Consider the following 24059-nt stretch of genomic DNA (forward strand, 5'->3'; position numbering starts at 1 on the left):
TAAACCCAAAAGCAATTGTAACTCAAATGACTCTTCAAATAACGATTTAGAGAGTAAATTTAAAAAAAGACTCTTGTAGGCTCTTAGGGTCAATTTGGTTGGGGTTTCCAACCTGCTTTTGCTTTTGCAAAAGCTAAAAGCCAAACAAAGAGCCCAAAAGCTATAAGTGCTTTTGCTAAAAAGCAACTTTTTTTTTTTAGTACAAATTCAAAAGCACCTCTTCTCCTGCTTTCACTGGCTTTTGGGTAAAAAAAAATACCCACGTGCCGCAGGTTATGTTGCCTACCGGTTTGTTTTTATGTTTTCTTTCCCGTCAGCGACTTCCCTTTCCTCCTATTCGTGACTTCTTCCTCGCATCCGACCCTAGCTCCGACGTCTTCCACGTGGCTCCAGCGGCGGGCGTGGCACCAGAGGCAGCTTGCTTAGCACTGGCGACGGCGAGCGCGGGCGCGCGGGCTGCCCAAGTGCGGCCCCGGCGAGCCCCCTCGCCTGCGCGGGCTCGGCGAGCTCCCTCCCTCCCCGGCGAGCGCGAGCGCAACCCCCATCTTCTCCGGTCGGCTCCCTCCCTCCTCTGCGAGCGCGACTTCCACCGCCGCTGCGAGCGCGAGCTCCCATCGCCGGTGTTTCGAGCCTTGTCAGCCGACGAGGCCCCTCCCCGTGCACACACGGGAAGAAGAGGAAAGAGGCTGACGAGCGGGGTTTGCTCGTCAGTGAGAGAGGGAGAGAGTCCAGAGCTGTGAGCTGTGGATGACATGTGGGGTCTACTCAATATTTTTTCAAAAGCCACGTGCTGAACCAAATGGACTTTTGGCTTTTCTTACAGCTACTTTTCCGAAAACCACAGTTCACAACTGTTTTTTTAAAAGCCACGGGCCAACCAAACAGGCTTAGAATAGGAAAATGTCGATGAATGTCGATAGAGGAGACGTTTACTCCTTAATTATCGATGTATTAGCATTTTTTTAGAGCACACCGTAGGTTAGTTTTTTTTTTAAGATCCGACCGACGGCCGGGTGTAAAAAATTGTACAGCACGCGGTTAAACAAAGAAAATTACGGTATGGTTACTGCCGGTTAATTAACAGACTTTACTGTCAAAAGGGCTTGCTAAGTACAAGTTGATCTCGGCAAGCATTTGCAGGAGTACTAGCAGTGAAGTTCGGATGGATGAGCACGACGGCCATTGGTTGCAGGTGCAGCTGCATGCGCATCAGAGCTCGGTGTGCAGGACGACGGCCTCGTCTTTCCCCTGCTCCTCGTCGTGGTCGTCGGGGTGGTGCTTATCAGGCGCGCCGCCGCAGGTGCTGCTGCGGAGGCAGTCAGCGGCGGGCTGGACGTGACCGTAGTCGAACCCGACGGCGCAGTTGCAAACGGTCTGCACCTCGCCATCATCATCAGCGCGGCGCAGGTTGATGTCGCTGAGCACGATGCCGGTGCAGGGCACGGCGTCGCTGCACGCGAACCTGATGGCCTCTGCGCGTCGCGACGTGCCGCTGATGTTGCGGTACGACACGTCGGACACGGCCACGGCGGAGGTCTGGTTGGCGCAGGGGCGGGTGGCAGCGTCGCAGTAGAACTGGTCGATGATGATGGGGTGGTCGACGCCATCGACGGCGACGTTGGCGAAGCGCACGCCGCGGACGTACCCGGCGCCGCCCTGCCACGTCTTGATCCGCACCCCGTTCTGCGCGCGGCTGATCCGCGCGCTGTCCAGCGCCACGTCCGCCACCGCCGCGAACGCGCCGCCCTTGCCCAGGCTGCCGATGCTGATGCCGTGGCCCGGGCCGCAGTCGATGTCCCGCATCTTGACGCCGAAGCTGCCGTTGACGATGGAGATGCAGTCGTCGCCGGTGCCGATGCGGCACCTCTGGATGGTCACCGCCGTGGACTCGGCCACGTGGATGCCGTCCGTGTTGGGGCTGTCCTCGGGGGCCTCGATGCGGAGCCCGACCACGCGCACGCCGCGGGACCTGGACACCGTCACGTGCATCTGCTGCGCGTTCTGCACGCGGAGACCCCGCACGCGCACGCCCCGGCACGAGTCGATCGTCACCGCCGTCGGGGCACCCCTGCACGGCTGCAGCAGGAGTGGGCGTCGCCGGCGGCGGCGAGAACAGCGTGCCGTCATTGGAGCGAAACAATGGGAAGGAAGGAAACGAACGAAGGAACAGTGGAGCAGAGCAGAGAAGTGGAATAAATGCACGCGACGTACGTACGTTGGACTTGTTGATCTTGCAGGAGTTGGCCCACCACTTGGAGCCGGAGCCGTCGATGACGCCGCCGCCCTGGATGCGCGCGCCAGCGAGCCCCGAGAAGAGCAGCCACAGCCGGGGGCTCCGGGGGTCCCACTCCGACGGCTCCTCGGGCGCCACGATCGTGCCCTGGATCTGCACCACCACCGCATCACAATGCATGCTATGCAAAGATCCTTGAATCGAGGCCTCGTTTAGTTTCTGGCGTAAAGTTGGGGGTGCCACATCAGGTATTATATGAGGGTGTCGGGTGTTATATGAGGGTGTCGTATGGGATGTTCAGATATTAATAAAAAAAACAAATTATAGAATCCATCAGTAAACCGCGAGACGAATTTGTTAAGCCTAATTAATCCTGTTATTAGCACATGTGGTACTGTAGCACTTTATTGCCATATCATGGACTCATTAGGTTTAAAAGATTCGTCTCGCAAAGTAGTCGTAATTTGTACAATTAGCTATTTTTTTAGTTTATATTTAATGTTTTATGTATGTCTTCAAACATTCGATGGGATATGGTGTAAATTTTTTTTTAGGAGGAACTAAAATTGAATTGGGCTGAAGCAACAGCAATCACCTGGATGATCATCCTGTTGTCCTTGCAGGGACCCACGAACTGGATGGCGCCGACCTTGTAGCGGCGGCCGGCGGGCACCAGGAATACCGCGTTGTCCAGCGAGCACGCCGTCTTCCACGCGCTCGCGAACGCCTGATGAGTGATGGCAACCAATGAAGCAGTCGCAGCCATTGCCGGCGGCGCGGCGTCATCGGCGCCGGCACGGGCCAACCACATTCAGTCAACCCGTTCATGGACGAAAAAGATTGTTCAGAAAAAAATTAAAACGAAGAGCAGATAAATGCAGGTGACGATCTTTTCGATTCGAGCTCGGGCGTGCGGCGGATCGCATCCCGTTTCTTGACGCACGCAAGTACGGTATGTCTCGGCGAGATCTGCACGCTGACATGGCGACGTATGAGTAGGATGGATGGGTGAGTGCTGGCTGTGGGTGGATGACGAAGGTAAGCAACCGCCGAGGGAGCATCTGCACTCTGCTGCTGCTGCAGGACTGCAAGGCGTCGCCATCAGATCTCCTTCCGTTCTTGTTCTTGGCTACCAACCCCATCATCATCATCATCATCACACGGAAAGTGTGGCGTCCTGGAATCGCAACGTCTGGATCCTCCTACCTCATGCCGCTGTCACGGCTAGCGACATTTTTTTGTACTACTCCTACCTCAATATACATTATGCGCAGTAAAAGCTATGTATCTAGAAGAGCATACTTACAATTTGGAACCGGAAAGGGCATGTGTAATCCTATGTCGTCTAATTGAATTTCCAAGCAAAGCGACTGGTGGAGCTGGTGATAGATATATCTCACGTCTCATTTATTTCCTTTCATTTATGCATGCGCCACTGGTCAGTGTGTATGTATAATTGGAGATTTGTTTGCAAGGAATATCATTCGGGAAGAAGTTCATTCCTACTCTTTTCATGCCATTGTCACTGCTGGCATGTTGCTCTCCCTGAAAGCAACTGATCTAGCGTCAAAGCTTCTTACTTGACTCAATATACAAGAGGAGATTTGTAAGTTGTAAAATCGATTTTTTTGAGCAAAATAAGTTGTAACATCGTTATTCAGACAGATCAAGTAACCTTTTTTTTTATCAGATATATGGATCAGATGTGGGCGTGTTACTTAGTATAAAAGAAGAGAGGCCTTGTTTAGATTGAGGTTAGGAATCAGTATTTGGCACTATAGCACTTTCGTTTATATTTGATAATTATTGTCCAATCATGGCTTAACTAGGCTCAAAAGATTCGTCTCGTAATTTATAATCAAACTGTGTAATTAGTTATTTTTTTTATCTACATTTAATACTCCATGCATGTGTCCAAAGATTTGATGTGATAGAGAGAGAGTGAAAAAACTTAGCAATCTAAACAAGGCCAGAGTTGCGTGCTGGTTCAACCTTGGACGACTCAGCTTTCAGTTACAGGTGAGGTGACATGTACATCTAGTATCGTGGATGCACACACATTGCAAGCACCGTACACCAGACACACTCCTCCTATGCACCTGTCCAGGCCACATGATTGCAATACACCTCAAGGAAATGGAACACTACTTTTGGACCTGTCCTGCTAGCCAGTGCTCATGATCATCCCAAGAAGAAATTCAGACTTGCAAGCAAACATAGCTAGATCGTCGCTAGGCAATGCCAATCCTGGGAGGCCGGACAGTTACAGCCTAGGAGTGTATCTCTATCTGATGATCTCATGGGTCCTATCCGGTGTTATTTTAATCCTACATTAAGCTGATGACTAACCGGCCTGTGTTCTTCTCTAATAACATAGTACACAGATGCTGGTATTTTACTATTGTGGAGTGAGTAAAAAAGGATGGAGGTAAACGTAAAACCTGCTCGAAACGCATCTGAAAAAGCGTGTTTTACTGTGGAGTGTCACCACAAACCGACCTAGCTTATGCACGCGTGATGCAAAAATGCAACAGCTAGTGTCTCCGCACACGCGCTGTGAGACGCAGAGATGGCCGGTCGATCGGCACGTACGCACCTGGGTGTCGTCGCCGTCTCCATCGCCCGCCGCGCCGAAGCTGTCGACGTTCACCACGTTCCTGCACGCCCCCTTCCCCTGCACCGCCATGACGCGGTCCTCCTCCTCCTCGTCGTCCTCCCACTCCGACTTCAAGAAGCGACCTTCGTCCTCGGCTTCTCCGTCCCTAGCCGACGACGACGACCATAGCCTCAGGACCTGCTCCTCCCTCGCCTCACCGCCACCACCACCGTCGCCGTCGCCCACGGCCATCCTCGGTGCCGCGGCCACGAGCACCAGCGCCAAGAGCAGCGCGCACCTCGTCGCCGCACCCATTGCACGACGCATGCGTCCTACCTTAGCCCTGCACTCGTGTACGGGAGGTGTCTAATGGCACGGCGGCGGGCAGGCGACGAGTGCGAGTGGGTGCATGCACACGACACGACGCGTATGTATGTATGTATGCCTTGGCTTGCAAGCGTGCAGTGACTTATACCAACTCGCTCCAGTACAGGCTCGAGCTGGCAGCACAGAGAGAGCAGAGGGAGATGAAGAGGTGTGTACCGTGCGAGGTGGAGATGGATCGAGTGGGGGAGGAGGAGGAAGAAGGGGTGGTCGGAGGACTTGAAGTGCAAGTGAATGATAAAAAATGAGCGTGCGCCAGAGGGAGGTGTGGTTTATGCTTTACTCATCCTCTGAAAAAAGAAAAACCAAACCAAAGGAAGCTGCAGCTGCAGGGGGCTAGCTGGCCCCTTTCCTTTCCTTTCCCTTGGCACTCATTTCCCATCATTTTGTGGTGTCCATTTGTGCCGGCCGAGACGTATTTGCAGGTAGGAGTACATACATAACTATTTCTTGCAAGGCAATGCTAATAGTAGTTAGATAAGGCCAACACCGAAGCAGAGGAACAACGTCAACTTTGTCATGGTGTTCAGAGCATGCTATGCATATGCGCTACATACAAACATTCTAAGACGTAAAGGCATGTGCGTGGCAGAGGAATCCGGCTAGGTTTGGCGCTGTCATAAAAAAAAGAGTCTTATATAAGTACTTACTCCAGTATCCTCGTGGCATATTCAGGATGTATATCGTTTCATTAGGAGTTTAGGACAATGCTGATGGCTCTTTCGCGAAAGGATCACCTGGTGGCCGCGCCGGTCGCGGGAACGCCATGCGGCTTGCGCGGACCATGATTGCGCGTCCACCATGTGGCTCCATTGCCATTGCCGCGGCCGGCTCCAAGTGCGTCCTTGGCTGCAATGGATGGATTCAGAGTCCCAGATCCGGCTGGCCACCACCGGCATACGGCAACCATACGCATCGGTGACATTGCGACTTTTTCTTATATACACGAGGCAGGCAACCCCATTTTCATTTAAGCAAACGGAGATGCAGAAGACTGTGAAGAGTTCTTTTTTGGGTCCTAGGACACCAGGGGTATGGCACCATGAGTGCCACTTGTACATAAACCTCTATTTTCTCTTACTTAATTGAACATCAGAGCTCCTGCCTTCTATTAAAAAAAAAGTTTGTGAAGAGTTAGAGGAACGGTGGCATCTGTTATGTTGCCAAAAGTATTTTATTGTGAAAAAGAAACAGTTCGAAAATATTCAATTCTATAAATGAATTTGTACACCCTAGGATTTCGATCTTACCGTCAAGTTAGAAAAAAAAGCCTCGATTTCTAGAGCTCCTTGTTTCTATCTCATGCAAGAGAAGAGAATCTAAGGCAAAGACGAGAATAATAAGAGTATGACCAATGCAAGCATATAACTATAGACTATAGTGGTATCATTAACCATAAGCAAATTTAATACAACATCCAAACTTCCAAGCTCACAGCGCATGCACCCATGTGCTTAATGGACCACGGTTTCTGTCCACGCTCAGACAAAAGTGCAACAAGCCAACAATCATTTTTCTCTCCCTCTCACAAGCTAATGTTCTCTCTCCTGAGGCTCTCGGTGACTCTGCGAGAACGAATGTCATTTCGCAGGCTACTAACTTTTCGTCTCTCCCCTCCACGGCATCTCCTATGCAGGGGTGAAGCCAGCACAACATCTACCTTACCATCTATGATCTGCACCATAGAAACACACTTAGTAATAATGACTTTCTAATAATTTTTTGAAAACCGTCGGGATCAGTTGACCCCAACCAGAAGGGCGTGGCTCCGCCACTGCTCCCATCTGATGTGGCACAATGAGACCACCAACCAACGCTGGAGCATTTGGACTGATCTAAAAGGAACAAGTCCTTTTAGAAGGAATTGTGGGTCTTAATTCTCTATTGAGCACAAGAAAAAAGGGCTTGTTTTTTTTTCTTATGTTGATTCTTCTTATGTCGAAGTAAGAATCATTTTTCTTCTTATTTGTTTTGTAAAAAAATATTCTTTATTCGGGACAGGCAGCCCAGCAGTTCTCGACTTAGATTCCGCTTCCCTTGCTTCATTCCCTCTCTTGGAGCGTCCTTTAGTTTTAGTTGCAGTCCCCTGTCCTGATGGGGATGATTCTGCCAGCCACCTTGTATCTATGTTGAGCATCATGTCAATATTCTTCTATTAATACAATGATACGGCGCTCTCCTACGTGTTCGAGAAAAAAAAAAAGCATCACGTCGACACATTGTTGACTTGCGAGAGCACGTTGCTTGTGCGCTGGTGCAGTGGTGCTGGGCTTGCTCGTGACGCGCACATTTTTCCTGCTGCAATGCTGACTGTTTGGTACGCAGTCACCTTCCACTCTTCTTTTTCGGAAACCGGAAAAAAGTGGATACAAATAAAAAAGAGTACCAAAAGAAGCGCGGCATCGTTGTCCATTGCTATAGCAGCTTCCATTTCAGACATGCTAGCAAGGCCTACCAAAAATGTTACTTCAGTCATACCTTTTTAGCGAACGGACAGTTTTTCCTCTCACAACGTTTCAGCATAAGCCATTTGTGCAGTTCCTAGCACATGTTTATATTACCGGCAAAAAACGCAAGGATCCAATAGGATGAGGATGCGCTGTAGAATGCACATGAATTGCAAAGACGCAAACCTGATCTCCTTTACCTTCTGATAAAACCTCAAGCGGGGGGGGGGGGGGGGGGGGGGGGGGGGGGGGGGGGGGGGTTGTGACCTTACACCTGGACAACTGAGGTCCAGAACTCAGCCAAGGGAAAACATGCTGACATGTACACCCTGTTGAACACGCTTACCATCTACTAGTTACTGTGTATACTCTGCCTGCCAATTTCGATCGAGTGTCCTTACATAGGTCTTTGTCACGACATGTTGATCTCCATGCTGCCAGCTCTTGGGGAACCGGCAGACGGGGCACACGTCGGAGACCCTCTCGCAGTCGATGCACAGGCAGAGGTGGCGGCACGGCATCACCAGCACCGACGCCTCCTTCCCGCCGCACCACCGGCAGGCCCCCAGCCCGACGGTAGCCGTCGTCGTCGTGCCCCTGCCCCTGCCGCCACGGCCGCCCAGGAGGCCGGACTGGAAGAAGCCCTCAGGGGTGGCGGCTCCTCCGGCGTCACGGTTTCTGGCTGGAGGCCGCGTTGTCGACCTCCTCGCTGTCGCCGGTGCCTTCTCGGGTGAGGTTGGTGCTCTGCGCCACCACCTGCATCAGCCTGGTCTTCAGGCTGTTGGCGACCGACTGGTTGTACATGGCAGCCGACTGCCACGACTGCACCTCCATGGCGACTTGCCTGATCTGCTCGTTCAGCTCCTTGCTCTTCCTGTTCATTGCCTCCGCCTCCAGTTCCTTCTCCCGCAGCTTCTTCCCCACCGCTCGTTCGAGGTTCGCCAGGAAAGAAATCATCCGCCGCTGGTTCACCTCCTTCATCTGCTTGCCGATTTGCTCTGCCTGTGGGGAATAATAAGAGCCATGAAGTGGAAAGGGGTTATAAGAAGAAATCACCCTAGTGGTAGACTCGTAAAATAGAGAACCAAGCTCATATATTATCGTGATAACATGGTATGCATAACTGATTTGAATGTTCTGCATAGAACTTGAAAGCAGGAGAATCAATGCACTACAGGCTACAGCAAGCAAATGTATCTTGCAATGTTCTAACACAGCATATTTAGATAACTCAAACCATTTAAATGTTAATATTAAATATTAAACTATATAAAGGTGTGTTACTTCAAATCAAACAGTTAGACCCATGTAACATACAAGATCAAAACACTTGGACACCAAGCGCACTATCTCATATATTCTCGTTATAACATGGTATGCATAACTGATTCATATGTTCTGCATAGAAACTGAAAGCAGGAGGAGAATCAATGCACTACAGCAAGCCAATGTATCTGACAATGTTCTGACACAGCATATTTAGATAACTAAACCATTCAAATATTAATATTAATATAAAACTATATAAAGGTCTACCACTGTTTCCATGATGGAATAACCAAACAAGAAATTCATAAATAATTATTTATTTGTTCATTTCATCCTTGTTGTCCCATAAAACACAATATCCAGGATTTGATCGATGAATGAAGCTGCGCTGAATATTTACCTGAAGTCTTAAGTAATAGCTAATCTCTCTGTTTTCTTTGTCCAGTTCAGCCATCAGATCATCAACAGAGGACATTGTGGTAGGCAACGAGGTCATGCTAGCACTGCCAGATGTGATCGATGAATTGTGCTCATCATCCTCATAAGACAGCCTCAGACCAGTTGATACAGCACTAGGATTGCCAACCCGTGCTAACCGATCAGCATTCTGTTGATGATAGTCGTTCAAGGACATCTGAAGCTTCAGCAGCTTCTCAGTCCCTGCGTCAATGTTTGTAGTCCTTGCTTGGCTCATAACAGGAAGGTGGGTGTTTCCAGTGTAATTACAATAACCAGCAGGACCAACCGCGGGAACTGCATTGATAATAACACAAATGTCGATCAGAAAAAATTCAGTGGTATGGCAAGAAGGCATAGTTCAATTAACCAGTTTCACTGAAAATATGGATGCCAATATGTAGGTTTATGGAAAAGCAAGGTAGGGCCAGGATAATGTTATGACTACTAGCGAATTGGGTGTTTTCATTGTCAAAATTAACAAAGTGACTTTGAACGCTCCTGTGAGATAAAATTTTACTGGCATTACAGACAGAATTAGATGTTACTGACATGTTCAGACCAAATGGTAAGCAGGTGGGATGGAACATTGTGGCTGCAAATCTCAATGGTCCAAAATCGAGCACAAACTATTAAGGAACACAGAACTAACGCAGAAATATTGGCTACATCTGAAGATACAAATCTGCTAGTAAACGGTTCCGAGCCAGGAAAAATAACGCAGCAACAAGTAATAAGCAGGTAGGTTATCCGTCTCACCTGCGGTGCTTCCGAACAGCTGCAGCGGCGCGGACTTGGCGCTGAACAGGAACTGGCCTTGGTTCTGGCTCTGGTTCGGATCCTCCAGTGGCGGCGCCGGAAGGGTAGGCGGCCGCCAAGTGGGCGCCACCCACCCGGAACGCTTCCCCGTCCATTCCACTCCTCCCCTCCCTGCCAAGCGAACAGAAGCTATGATGAAATGGGTACATCGAAGACATCTACCGTGAATTCAATCCCGAGTCCACGAGAGGAGCGAGCACGGCGATTCGATTCGCTCGAGAGAGAGAGAGAGATATCTGCCTCCCCGTACCAGGAGGAAGAAGCCGGCCGCAGCAGATCACACCCCGAGGCGCCGCCGCCGCCGCTGCTCTCCGATCGGGCACGAATCCGCACCGCTCAAGGGGAAGCCGAGCCCGCGCCGATCCGATCGCGCGCGCCCCTGATCGAAGAACGCGCAGAAAAAAATCAGGGAGGGGGAAAAAATCCAGCAACCGAAAATCCGCAATGCGATTTGGTGGTGGGGGGCGAGGAGATGTGGAGATTGGGCCCCTGAAGGGGAAACGCACCGGAACTGCGCCGCCGCCGGCGGATTGGGGAGTCCGCGGTGTGTGTGTGTGTGGGTGGGTGGGGGGTGGGGGTGGGGGTTGGAATTCCGCGATTTATTGCCGGTTTCTCGTTCGTAGGCATTGTTTAAATGCAGTGAGTAAGATTTACGGGTCGGGTGTCACATTTCGAGCACCGTTCGCCTCCGTTTAACCTGTTTACGTATCGTTTAAACGCTACACTGTGCTGCATCGTTTTTATTTAATCGATTGTTTTGATTATTTAAACGGCCGTTTTTCCGTTTAAATACTCATTTTGCCCGAATAATAGGTTAAACGGTAGGTGACCGGCTATTTACTATTTAGTGTTTAGGATAACACTAATTTCGAGTCACGTTGAGCTAATTGTTTGACAGTAATAATAAAATAAATTATAGAAGTTCGTAGTATTCTACGAGACGAATTTATTAAGTCTAATTAATCTGTTATTTAGCCTGTTCGTTTGTTAATTTTAGTCAGGGCTTATCAGTCAGCCAACAGTGTTTTTCTCTCACAATAAACCAGCACCAGTCGGACTTATCAGCCTAGAGACCGACCAGCGAACAGGCCGATTAGCACATGTACCTTTACTTAGCACCATATTGTCAAATCATGTACTAATTAGGCTTAGAAAATTCCTCTCGTAAATTAATCATAATCTGTGTAATTAGTTATTTTTTTAGTCTATATTGGATACTCCATGTGTCTAAGCATCTTATAAAATAGAGACTAAACTTTACGGGGGAAAAACTAAATAAGAGCTTAATTACTTTCCGGCGTCGCTTGTGTGCGTGATTTAAAAGTTCATGGAGAGGAGAGGAGAACAAGGAGGTGGGGATAGGAAGGAGGAGAGTAGGAGGAGAGGCTCCACCGGTTTGCCACGCACGCCACCAAGCCACGTCACTGGGCCCACCCGTAAACGAACTTCTGTTTCTGGCGGTACTTGGGCTGGGCTGGGCAATGAAGAAAGGCCCAGTTTGTAATGCTTGTCGTCCTAGTTGGTGTGCTGGATAATGTACACCGGCCTCCCATTAGCTCCTTTTGTTTTTTTGTTGTAATGAAAAAGGCAGAAAAATCCAGATTCTTCAAACTTACCCACACAACACCATGGGCCCTGTTTGGAACGGAGGAATGAAAAACATTGGAAAAAAAACACAGGAATAGGAAACGAGTGTAGGTAGAAAACAAAGGATTGAAAAAACACAAGAATTTCATAGAAATGGGTGTTTGGAACACAGTGACATAAGAATGTGTTTATTCCTCTATTCTAGTGCACAAGGGCTTGCTCATCTCTCCATTCACATGTAGGAAAAATTCTCAACAGCTTGGAGTGGATGTTTTATTTCCGCCATTTCGGGCATCACTACTGCACAAATGATTTTGCAAGACGGTGCTCTTTTATTAATGGAGGCGGTCACAAAATCCACCCGCCACAGTTAATGCTTGCGATTAACGGAGGCGGGCATTTTTTTATTTACGGAGGCGGGTGTCTTAAGACAACCGCCTTAAAAATAACATTTTTTTGGAGGCGGTCGTCTTAAGGTGCCCGCCTCCATAAATCGATTTTCGGAGGCGGGCACACTATAAGGCCCACCTCCTAAAAAGGCCTAGGCCCAAAGAAGCCCAGAAGGCTCGTTACCAGGGTATATATATATAGCTGAGTTAGGGTTTGGGGGCGAAATCATCCCAACTCGCTCTCTCGTCTCTCATAGGGCGCGCGGGCTCTCACGCGCGCTCCCTCCCTCCCCTCCCCATCCCGCACCACCCCTCACCCCACCCTTGCCGACGGCGCCCCCTCCTCTTCTCCTCCCGACGGCGCCCCCTCCCCATCCCTACGGCGCCCCATCCTCTTCTCCTCTCGGCGGAGCACCTCCCTATCCCGGCGGCGCCGGTGGATCTAGCACCACCGAGCGCGGATCTAGCCTTCCCCCACCATCGGTGAGCCAGAGCACCTCCACAACCGGCGGATCCGGTGCCCCTCCCCCTTCTTCCCCGCCACCGAGCATGGATCGGGTCGCGCGCGGCCCCTCGGTGGCGGATCCGGTCACGGCTGGTGCAAATCGGGCCGCGACGGCGACGAATCCAGTCTTGGCGGGGACGGATCAGGTCGTGGTGGCGGCGGATCGAGACGCGGCTGGAGCAGATCGGGTCACGGTGGTGGCGTATCGAGGCGCGGTGGATCTGCCCCGTCCACCTCCGGTGATGGCAGAGGGAGGAGTGGCGGATCCGATGATGGATCGAGCAACCCTGGCTGTGGCAGCATGCGGGGCGGAAGCCTGCTCCCACGGCGGTGGCCCTAGATCCTAGGTCCGGTTAGGTCTAGGCGTCGGGCTCTTTTCTTTTTTTTGTTTTCTTAATTTGATTAACCGAGGCGGGCATTTGAACCGATTCCGTAAAGTCGCGATTAATCGTGACCTTTGATTGGAGGCGGTTGCAATGCCCGCCTCCATTAACCCTTTTTGCCCATCACCATTAAGATTTCTATAGTAGTGCTTGTTTGGAACGGAGATATTGAAAAAATAGGAAAAGGAAAAAAACACATGAATAGGATGGAGATGAGATGACAAAACAGAGGATAGAAAAAACGCAGGAAACATACACAAGGTGGTGTTTGGACCATAGTAATTAGAGCTATAGGAATCTTTGGTGGGAGCAAAGGGCAAAAAAAAAAAAACAATAGCAGCATGTAAGTTCACTTGCCGTAGCTGGAATGTGGGTCACTGACACCCTGACAATCTGCGGTACCCTCCTTTTTTCCCTGTCTTCTTCACGAGGACTGCATCCGACATACGCAAAGGAAGGGAAACCAAGGGATTAAGGATTAAGTATTCCCCCTTTGGTTCACGGGTGAAGCATAGGAATTTCATAGGATTAAGGATTCCTTTGGAATGGGCACTGTTGATGCCTTTGGTTCACGGGAATGAAGCAGATGAAATCCATAGGAATACTGTGCCAACGCCATGAAAACGGAGGAAACTTAACATCCAATCGGACCTCTTTTTTGTGCAAAGACCGAGGCAACTCTCCTTGTTACTCGTACCAAAGACGGGCAACAGTCGGTAGCAAGAATAAAAAAGATATAATGCCGGTGACCAGATAACTAAGAAATTAGATTACTATTACAAGCATATGTTCTTCCTTTCCTATGTTCCAAACAATCATTTCTATTCCTATCCTCTGTTTTTTACCTGCAATCTTATCCTATCCCTGCGTTTCTCCTATTCATGCGTTTCTCCAATCCTACGTTCCTAAGGAGCCCTAGATGTTTTATTTCATGTGAAATGTGCATCCAGCTACAGTAAAATAGAGGAAAGGAATTGATAGTCCAGTTTAGTTCCTTTCCTTTATTTTTAGATTGCTACAATTTTCCTTCAAAAATCCTTTGTTCCAAATGCCCCTTCATGAAGGAAAGCAAGCCTTTCCATAGGGAAGGAAAACTTCATTCCTCCATTCCAAACACCTATGTGATGTAAACAAAACATAGAAATTGGATTCCTTTGAAATTCCTATGAAATTCCTCCAATCCAAACAAAGCTCTCAAGGTTTATTACTGTTCAAACCCCAATAAAAAGAAAAATATATAAATTAGCTTACACCGTACCTAATGGTTTTTTTTTTTTTTTGAAACGGTACCTAATGGCTATTGGCAACGGTGTGACATCGGACTTGTTGGTTATCATCAGCAGGAAGCCAGCAATAGGTAGGCTATATGATTTGTAAAGCTCGTTTCTTTGACGAGACATGTAGGAGGAGACGCTGGTAACCACCAGGGTTCTAAAATTTGGTGTACATGTTTTTACCGGCCACGGTTAAAGTTTCATGGATTTGGAAAATTCACTTCCCAAATTTCGGACGAAGAAAATTTAAAAAAAATTGGATTTTATGGTGCTCAAATTTCCAAAAAAAACAAAAAGAGAATGGTACAAGATTAGATTTTATCCGATCCGGCTGAAATTTTGAACCCTGCTGATAACGCCACGACGATGGAAGATGCATGCTGCAGATGTGAACGAAGATGCTTCTTCTCCTGAACAGTGAATGAACAAGCGACAGCAAGCAGAAGCAGAGAGTAGCCTAGACGAGGGCGGCCGGCCCCGGCCAGTTGTTTCGCGGAGACCGGAGAGGCAGAAGCTTTCCTCCAGAATCCAAAGCTTCATGCAGTCCATCCTTACAGTTCCAGGTTGGAAGTTGGAACTGTAACGTACGTACGGAATAGCAGCTGTAGCACACAACACAGCGCATACGAGAATGAAAAGGGCCGCGAGAACGCTGTTCCCGTGCGCCTGCTTAGCTTGCTGCAGCACACAACATCAGCGCATACGGTACGCTTCCTGCTTGCACTGCACACTACACACTGCACACTGCACTGCAGGCGCCCGCCCGGGCTCACGCGAGTCGCGCCGCGGCATGCATGCACGCGGCAACTAGCACTAGCAATGGCAGCTTATTAGTGGCGGCAGAGACATGGAGGTCACGAGGACAGGGTGTGGCCGTGGCGCGGCTCCTTCCCTTCGTCCTAGCTACTCCGTCCGATCCTACCTGCGTGCTCGCACCGGCAGCCTCTTGCGCCGCCGTCCGTCACCGTCCAGGTTGAGCCAGCCGGTTCCTCCTATCGTCACTGGTACGACGTCCGATCAACGATCATCGTTTGCTCGTGCAGATCATCAGTTACCTCTCGACATGGATTATATTATATTCATGAAGCTGTGGTTAGTCTCGTTCGGCAGCTGGCGGATCCTCCGGCGGCGCGGCGAACTCAACGCAGGCGGCCGGCCAGCCTGATCCAGGCGGCGGCGGCACGGCAGCCGGCCGGGCGGGCGGGTTAAGGGCGCGATCTAGATCGGGATGAAGTCGGAGATACTGCCTGCAGGTACAAACTACCGCCCCTACCTCTCCGATCCGCTCGATCGACCTTTGCGATTTGAATTTAAATAAATTATTTCCATCTGGCTAAAAGTCGGTGCGTTTTAAATATAATTTAGTTTAATTACACTCTAATTCACTTCAACACATCTACACTCTAATTCACTTTAACACATGTAGATGGAGACGAATACATACGCATCCAAACAATGTCTCAGCGAACCCCCCTTTAGAACACGGGAGAAATTTCTGGCATGTATTTTTCTTGTGAAATTGAACTGATTTCTGTAGAATTTTCCTACATGATTTCTGTGAAAATTTTGGGTTCCAAAGAGGCCTAAAAGGTTTTGGATAGATAGTTGGATTCTAGATCTATCCCATTCTAATTTTTTCATCGCAACCTCATTTTTCTTAGGAGATCAAACATGACTTCAATAAAGATGATCTATACTAATTAAGGAATATGCATGCTAATTAAGGAATATAAGCCACTGTTAAAAGGAATGCATGAATAAGGCATATAGGCCAAAACCTCATGCTGATCTGGGCCCGACCTATTATTTATAAGAGCTAAATACAACAAGATTTTGGATTGGAGACAATTTTTTAAATCGTAAAACATCATTTTCTAGCAGGGAGGAACTGGCATAAAAACTGTATGTCATGTGATTTGTTTGATACATTTCCCTTTGAAGTCTAAGTCGTCAAGCCGTATTTTTCAGCTTATTTTTTTCAGCCAGAACAATATTTTTCTCTCGCAACAAATAAGACGGAACAGTATTTCGACTTATTTTTTCAGCGGTCGTTTGTTTGACCCATCACCTATGACGTGCTGTTTTGTGTGTATTCTTTGGGGGTAGCGCTGATGTTCAATCTCCCGTAACGTCCGGTCCAAGCTAACAAGTAACAACACAAAGATCCAGACCCTTGTTTAGTTGCCCAGAGTTGGCGCCGCCGGAATTACTGTACAATTAGTTGGCACTGTAGCGTTTTGTTTGTATTTGATAATAATTGTCCAATTGTTGACTAATTAGGCTCAAAACGTTCGTCTCGCAAAGTACAACCAAACTGTGCAATTATTTTTCAATTTCGTCAACATTTAATACTCCATGCATGTACCGCAAGTTTGATGTGACGGGGAATATTCTTTTTTATAGTGCCAAAGTTTGGATTTTGGGTAACTAAACACCCCCCAGCTTGAAAAGGGGGCTTTTCCTTTTTGTTTTCAGAGCCTAATTGTCTGTGCGGACCTGTTGGCTTCTCTTGTAATCCGTACTTTTCAGCATTGTCGATGTTTTACCATCGGCAACCCGTCACGGGAGTACCCGGGCGGTGATTTGTTCGGAGGAGTATCAGCGTATGCAGGAACTCGGTAGTAAACACAGGGAGACAATGATTTATACTGGTTCGGTACGCCGGAAAATCACGGCGTCCTACGTCCAGTGTGGGGTGGATAGTATATTGCGCCCTGCGCTATTTGTTGTGTTGCGAGGTATGTTGTGGTTGTGAGTTCTGTCGGTTATGTGTCGATGCGTTCTTCTATCAGTCTGTCAATCTAGGGACCCCTGCCCTCCTTTATATAGTCCAGGAGAGGCGAGAGTCCTAGTCGATTACAAAGTAGAGATCCTAATAGGATTACATGTAACTAGTCCTAATAGGATTACATGTAGAGAATCCTAGTCCTAATAGGATTATATGTAGAGAATCCTATTTGGACTAGGTTTTCTTCTCTCTTCTCCGTGGGGAACCTTATGGGTCCCGCATCGACAAGCCCCCGAGCATTTCATGATTGAGCTTCAAGGGCCGGGTTATTGTAGACTTGTTCTTTCTTGAAGCGAGATCTTGAGATGGTCTTCTTTGTCTTTTCTTTGGCTGATGTGCACTTTTGGACAAAAGTGCACTCAGTGAGTGTAGCCCCCGAGCCTCTTGCTCGTTGGGACAAGAAGCCAGAGGGTCCCTTTAGTCTTCTTGGTTGCTCCGAGTTCTTTTTCGGTGGGTGCAATTTTTCGTAAAAATTGCACTCACTGAGTGTAGCCCCCGAGCCTCTTGCTTTTGCTTGCAAAAGTTGGAGGGTCTAGATTCTTGTCTTCAAAAATTTCTGGGGTTATGTATCCCGCAGCCCCCGAGCCTTCTCTGAGTACTTTTCTTTAGAATAGAAATCGGATGAAGGGTCTTGATGTGTTGTCGTTGTTGTAGTCTTGAGTACTTGTATTCTTGGTCTTTCATCCTTGAATTCGAGCCCCCGGGCGTAGTTGAAGCGAATGCTGAGCCCCCGAGTTTAGCGTTTGATTAAGCCGTGACGCTCTTCCGAGTTGTTTTTTATTCCTCCAGATCGTTTTCTAGACTTCTCTGGTTCTTGATGTAACTCTTTCAGGTTGTTTGCACTTCGTCCAGGTTCTTTCTGAACTTGTATGTACCTCATCCGGGTTATTTTTTATTCATCCAGGTCATTTCTAGACTTCTCTGGTTCTTGATGTACCTCTTTCAGGTTGTTTGCACTTCGTCCAGGTTCTTTCTGATTTTGTATGTACCTCATCCGGGTTGTTTTCTGATCAATCCAAGTTCTTTTTTGTCTTGATTTCTGTTCCCAACTTATCTAGGTTGTTTTTCTTCAATCCGGGTTCTTTCTGATCTTGTCTTGGTCCTTGCCGTACCTTGTTGGGGTTCTTTTTTTATCAATCCGGATTCTTTCTGATCTTGTCTTGATTCTTGCCGCACCTTGTCAGGGTTCTTTTTTGATCAATCCGGGTTCTTTATGATCTTGTCTTGGTTCTTGCCGCACCTTGTCGGGGTTCTTTTTTTTATCAAACCAGGTTGTTTCTGGACTAGCTCTCAGGAGCGTGTTTTTCCTGATCTCATGGTATGGATGTAGCTCTCCTGCATGTTAAACATAAAAATATGTTGTAAATGACATTCCGGATATAAAGTGGGGAGCATGACCCATATTTGAAAAATCAATCAGGGGCGGGCCCCGGCATTATGAAATGCATATAAACTTTTTGCGTCTTGCTCTTGCTAGGCCATGCAAATTCCTCAGGTAGTGTCCTGTTACGTTTAAGCACTTGAATCTCTGGCGTATGGTTCAGAGGTTCATGACGTGACCATGTGAACCTAGCACTCGGTTCGTGACCGTCCATGTGAGTAGACAAGCTTCACGGATTAAGACGTGTTCTACCTGAGGAATTCGGCGACCGTTAAGAGAAGACCTAGAGCACTATGTTTGCTCGCATGATGATTTTTTATATCTTGAGCACTATGTTTGCTCGCATGATGATTTTTGTGTCTTCCCAGAGACATATATAAATAATATCTGAAATATATAAAAAATGAGACGTGACTTAGCTTAGTTCATGGCCGCGTTGTTGTCGTGTGTATGTAGCCGAACAACACGGTGGAGCTTGATGTAGCAGTACAATTTGTTTCTGGATCAGAGTCATCGGACGGACCGCTCGCTTCAGGCTTGGACTACTTCCGTGCTTGATGTAGTCGAGTTCTTTTGGTACGACGTCGTAACCTGATATTCCTCTGTTCTGCACTGATTCGGTACTTGTCTTGGATAGAATTGGCTCTGGACATGTACGAACTTCTGTTGCTTGTTCGAGTAGGAGTAGGACTTGTTTCTGGGTTGGACTTGAATCCACGTGAAGATGAGTTGTATATGTGCATGTCGTATGGATGGTGACGTGTGATGTAATTCCTTTGGTAGAATACTTGTTTGCCGTGTGGTGCTTTCTTGCTTGCATGCTTCCTTCCTTCTCTTGCTCATGGCTTCAAAGTAATTTGAAACATATACGTATACGCAGTTGTATACGGTCTTGGACTCTTGGTGGTCGTATCCGAGTGCGGCTCAAAAACTATTTCCATAATTGACGCTTGCTAATCCCTTTTGATTTGTACGGTGACTTGGTTGACTTTTGCAGGAAATCCTTGTTTCTACGTGTTGCAAGCTTGCAGTTCGTAGCCTTACAGTGCTTGCGTTCCTTGACAGGTTCCCGTGCGGGTGCCACATCTATCTGTGGTCGTTGAGGCCGAGAACCCTGCATCTGGTGTTGATCGGAGTAGGACCGGTCAACTTTCTTCTTCGAACGATGGTGATGATGAGTGTGAACACGGCGAGTTGTTGACAAGATCGACTAGAGCTGCGGCGAGTTGTTGACGGGAGCCGACGAAAGCCGCGGCATGTCTTGATCTTAAGGTCCACCGAGCTCTCGAACGCAAAGCGCCGAGAACCCCTACCTAGCGCGCCAGCTGTAACACCCCTGGTGTTAGTCTTACCTAATTGCACTTGCATTTCCTGATCATGATCATCATCCATCCATTCATAAGCATATATCACTTGAAACATGTGAAACATGATTATGAAACAAGAGTATCATTTCAAGTGTTTTTCATTATTTCAGTACCTTTAGTGCTTGATTTTTGTATGACCAATCTATGGTATAGCTAAATATATTGTTAAACATCTTAGCTATGCTTAGAAAGTCATTAGGAACAATGTTCATGTTGATCATTTTGCCCAATTAAGATTTCAAATCATGGTTTGACTTGTTTTGACCCTAGGACTTTTTGGTTTGACTGTTCAAAAAGTACCACTTAGAATATTTGCATGTCTAAGCAACCTAAAGCAAAGTTGTAGCAAATTTTATAAGGAACAAAAGTTATTTTGTGACCAAGTCATGAAAATGAGCACAACATGTTCAATTTGGGCCCACAAGTCGGATTTGTGGTGCTGACTCAACACTTAGAATATTTCTAAGTCAAAAGTCAGATTCCACTTTCATGTACTCAACTTTGGCTCGATATAACTTGTGATCCAGTGAGATTTAGGTCTTGGTCCTGTAACATGATTTCTAGCTGGTACTTAGAGCTATAACTTTCATTTCTACTATTTTTGCTAAGGACCAACGGATTAGGAGTTAGAGCCTCACCAAATGGCGCTGTCAGTCAGTTCATTGATCGCTGAATCGCTGCTACAGTGCCCGACCGGTTCAGAGGAACACCGCCGCGTGGATGCCGCGCGTCGCCGGTCTTCTACTCGCGCAGGCCATGCGCCGCGGCCGTTCTGGCACCGCTGGCCTCGCCTTAAGCCCTCGCGCGCCTGCCCGACCAGTTCAACCGCTCATTTTTCATTTCCTTCGCCGCAACGCTCTTTCGCTGCAGCAGCACGCTGGCTCCTCCATCGACACCGAGCAAGCGCCGTCGCCCAACGCGCTCACCGCCGTGAAATCGCCACCTCCAGTTAGCGCTCAGCTCCGCCTTCACCTCCCCTAGCTATTCCATCTCGCCGTCGAGCCAGAGAACCCAAGGTAGTGGCCCAATTGAGTTTTCGCCGCCACCACAACTCGCCGGAGTTGGAACTCACCGTGGCTAGCACGGCACAACTTCTCTCTTCCTTCCCTAGCTCCCGCCTTGTCTTCTCCGTCGCGCATTGTTGCTCGGGTGATGATGTCACCGTCCCTGCCGGCCCCGTCTGGCCGGAACACGGCCGCGCACCGCCATGCGCCATGGCCGAGCCGCCGAGCTCCGTGGCTGGGGTGCTTAGGGGTTAGTAGGGAGCAAGGTTAGAGTACCAATAGACGAGGTTCTTCACGTAGGGCACGCCGGTGCCGTCGGTTTCGCCGGGGAGATCACCGTCGGCGAGCTCGACCATCGCCGCGCCGACGTGTGCCGTCTCCCCTGTTCTGTGTCTATGACACGGGGGTCCCGCGCGTCAGTCGCTGAGCCAAAGAGGGAGCCAGGCTTGGGCTGCGCTGTGTCGTGGGCCATCGGATCTTTTCGGGCCGGCCCAGTACTGTTTAAGTGATTGGATTTCCCTTTTTTTCTTTATTATTTGAAATCTAAAATGGTTTGAAAATTTTTTGGGTGATCAAATTTGCTCCAAATTTGTTGAAACAAATTTTGCTAGGTTCCTTATCATCAGATCTACTAGGGAAAATTATTGCATGTCATTTTTGGGATACTTTTCTGTAGGATTTTATTTAATCATGGATATTGCTGATAACTTGAAAAATATGTAGAAAAATCTATAGTCTGCAGAAAAATATGATTTCAAGTTCGTTAATCTTCTTAGGTCATGTACTTCCTAGGAAAAATATGTTTCATGCATGTGCTGTGGGAAAATTTTGAGGTGTAGTTCAAGTGCCTTTAATGGCTGATTTTTGTTATTTTTGCTAGAGAGCAAACTTGGTATAAAACATGCATGTCGTAATTTTAGTACAGTCATCATAGGCTATGAATAACCTAGGAAAAATATTAATTCTGTTGTTTGACACTTTTCATAGTACAAAGTAATTTCATGCTCATTTTTATGCTATAGCTTGTCATTTTTGTGTAGGATAGTTTACTTATCCAAATGTCATAAAATTTTTATGGTAGTCTGTTTAGGGTAGTATTATGCTACTGTAATTTTCTCAGATTTTTAGGAGCATCAGAAATATATGTTGCTATTCAAACCTATTATTAATTAGGGTTTAAGCAAGTGTTGCTTTAAGTGTGATTAAGAAATTAGCAAAGCTTTGGTGTATCTTTGAAGCATTTCATAAGATATGTTAACTTAACATATTTGTAGTAGAAGAGAATGCAGTAGATGACATGTGCTTGTAGTATGTTTTCTTGGATGATGTTGACTACCTTGCATTCAAATATATCCATTGTATTCATCTCATTCGATGCACCGTTTGCATAATCACTTACGCGCATCGCATCATACAGGATCGCAAACCGAGAACCCAGTCGTCATACCCGAGGAGCCAGAGGAGTAGCTCGAGGTGCAGTAGTAGGAAGTGCCAGAAGCCGACGAGGAGGACGTTGAGGAACTTCCGGAGTGCCCCGATCACCGTCCGAGCTCCTTCGAGAGAGGCAAGCCCCGGAGCATTTTTCTCCCGATTTGCAATAATTTAATTAAATACTTTACTTTAAAGTAATGCATTACGTTCAGGAGTTGTTTGCAACCATTGCTGCATTATACCTTGCTTACCTTTGTTATACTATATCCTTGTTACCCTGGTATCCGCAGTCGAGTCAATGCTTAGCTGGCTTAGATCGGTAGAAGTCAGGTGATTTCCTGTCACCTGCGAGCTATAGGTGGTTACCTGGATCTGCTTGGATGACTATGAAGTCATGGTATAACTAAGTGTTAAATGAAGTTGAGACCGGACGAAGACTTGTAGAGTTTTAGACTGTAGTGTTTTCCGTCTGTGTCGATTAAGGACCGACCGTTGTTGGGCCTCGAGTCATGTTGAACGCATGCCTTACATTTAGCTGGCCGGATAAAGTACCTTCCGACCGTGAAGCTGGGAGATTTTTCGGGCCGAGTAGATTGCCCGCAACGCACTGTACCGGAGCAGGTGTGGTAGGACACGGGGGCGGGATGATAAGACCAAAGTGCAGTCGGTCGGCCCCCAAGTACATGTGGTTCCTGGCAAACTCGAGATTCCTGGAAAGTTGACTCGGTGATCAATATCCCACTTTAGCGGGTGAGTGAGGTTTGTGTAAGGAACAAATCACCAGCTGGTTAGGAATCGATTCGAATCGCCATCGCTCCTGGATAGTGAGCACTTAACTTGAGTTACTTCATCGTAGTAAATGTTATGGAACACTTGGATAGTTATAGTGAATATGACAGTATGGAAGTTGTTTAATGATCATTGGTTATCATTATCTGCTTAATCACATGTTTACTCTAGTATAGGTGCAAATCTAGTCGACAGGTTAATAATAATTAACTTGGCAAAAATTGCTTTTAGAAAGGTTCTTGAAATGCTAAAAATGCTTCTTTTTGCAAATGAGTCAGCTACCCTACTATAAAGCCCTTCATAATCCTTGGTGTCATTTATTTTTGGTTATGTCGGGTAAGTCTGGCTGAGTACCTTCTCGTACTCAGGGTTTTATTCCCACTTGTTGCAGATGGGCAGATGTATTACGGCTACTGTATCAACTGCCTTTATCCTGTGATGGGTGATGCTTAGGACCATGGGCATGGTCATTCCTTACGTCTCATCTGATGCTTTTGTTAGAGATAATCATTCGCTGGCACTATATTTAAACTCCGCGTGAGTGTGTGTGTGGTTTGAACAAATGACTTCCGCTACTTTTATTCGAACTGGTTTGTAATAACTATGTTTAAACTCTGATGTATCTGAGATCGCGAACTTTTATGTAATATGTGATGGTGACCGCTAAACTTATTACGATCATGGCTGGGACACGAGTTGGTTTGAAATCCTTCATGATTTCACGGACTACCGGGTTATACGGGCTTAAGTTTGCTCAATTGTCTGCTTTGGTGGATGATTTTCTTACTTAATTTCGTATAATTGGTCGGTTCTGTCATAGCTGGTATCAGAGCATGGTTTAGTGTGTTACTGTTCACAAGTGTATTTAAAACAAAAAGCATTTAGAAAACGTGATTTTAAAACTATAAAGTGTGCCAGTGATCATATCCTTTATGCCCAGTTAAGGACTTTAGGTGG

The 24059-nt window shown here is 47.5% G+C and overlaps 1 protein-coding gene, 1 long non-coding RNA gene and 1 pseudogene across 4 annotated transcripts; 1 reads left to right on the forward strand and 2 right to left on the reverse strand.

Moving 5' to 3' along the window:
• Positions 1-1045: 1045 nt before the first annotated feature.
• Positions 1046-5467, reverse strand: LOC136471017 (probable polygalacturonase At1g80170). Its single transcript, XM_066468750.1, has 4 exons — positions 4830-5467; positions 2829-2960; positions 2216-2386; positions 1046-2076 (listed from the first exon to the last, which is right to left on the reverse strand). The coding sequence occupies exons 1-4, from the start codon at positions 5154-5156 to the stop codon at positions 1210-1212; spliced, it is 1497 nt and encodes a 498-aa protein (XP_066324847.1). The 5' UTR covers positions 5157-5467; the 3' UTR covers positions 1046-1209.
• Positions 5468-7918: 2451 nt separating this feature from the next.
• Positions 7919-10299, reverse strand: LOC136471018 (BOI-related E3 ubiquitin-protein ligase 1-like; annotated as a pseudogene).
• Positions 10300-15137: 4838 nt separating this feature from the next.
• LOC136471020 (uncharacterized) lies at positions 15138-23802 on the forward strand. Of its 3 annotated transcripts, XR_010761905.1 has the most exons (5): positions 15138-15346; positions 15453-15595; positions 19577-19783; positions 22300-22446; positions 23494-23802. It is a non-coding gene; the product is annotated as an uncharacterized lncRNA (long non-coding RNA). The 3 variants fall into 3 exon arrangements; XR_010761904.1 differs by lacking the exon at positions 19577-19783 and having other exon boundaries at positions 15440-15595; XR_010761903.1 differs by lacking the exon at positions 19577-19783.
• The last annotated feature ends 257 nt before the right edge of the window (positions 23803-24059 follow it).

This window comes from Miscanthus floridulus, chromosome 8, assembly GCF_019320115.1.
Source record: "Miscanthus floridulus cultivar M001 chromosome 8, ASM1932011v1, whole genome shotgun sequence".
Taxonomy (NCBI): Eukaryota; Viridiplantae; Streptophyta; class Magnoliopsida; order Poales; family Poaceae; genus Miscanthus; species Miscanthus floridulus.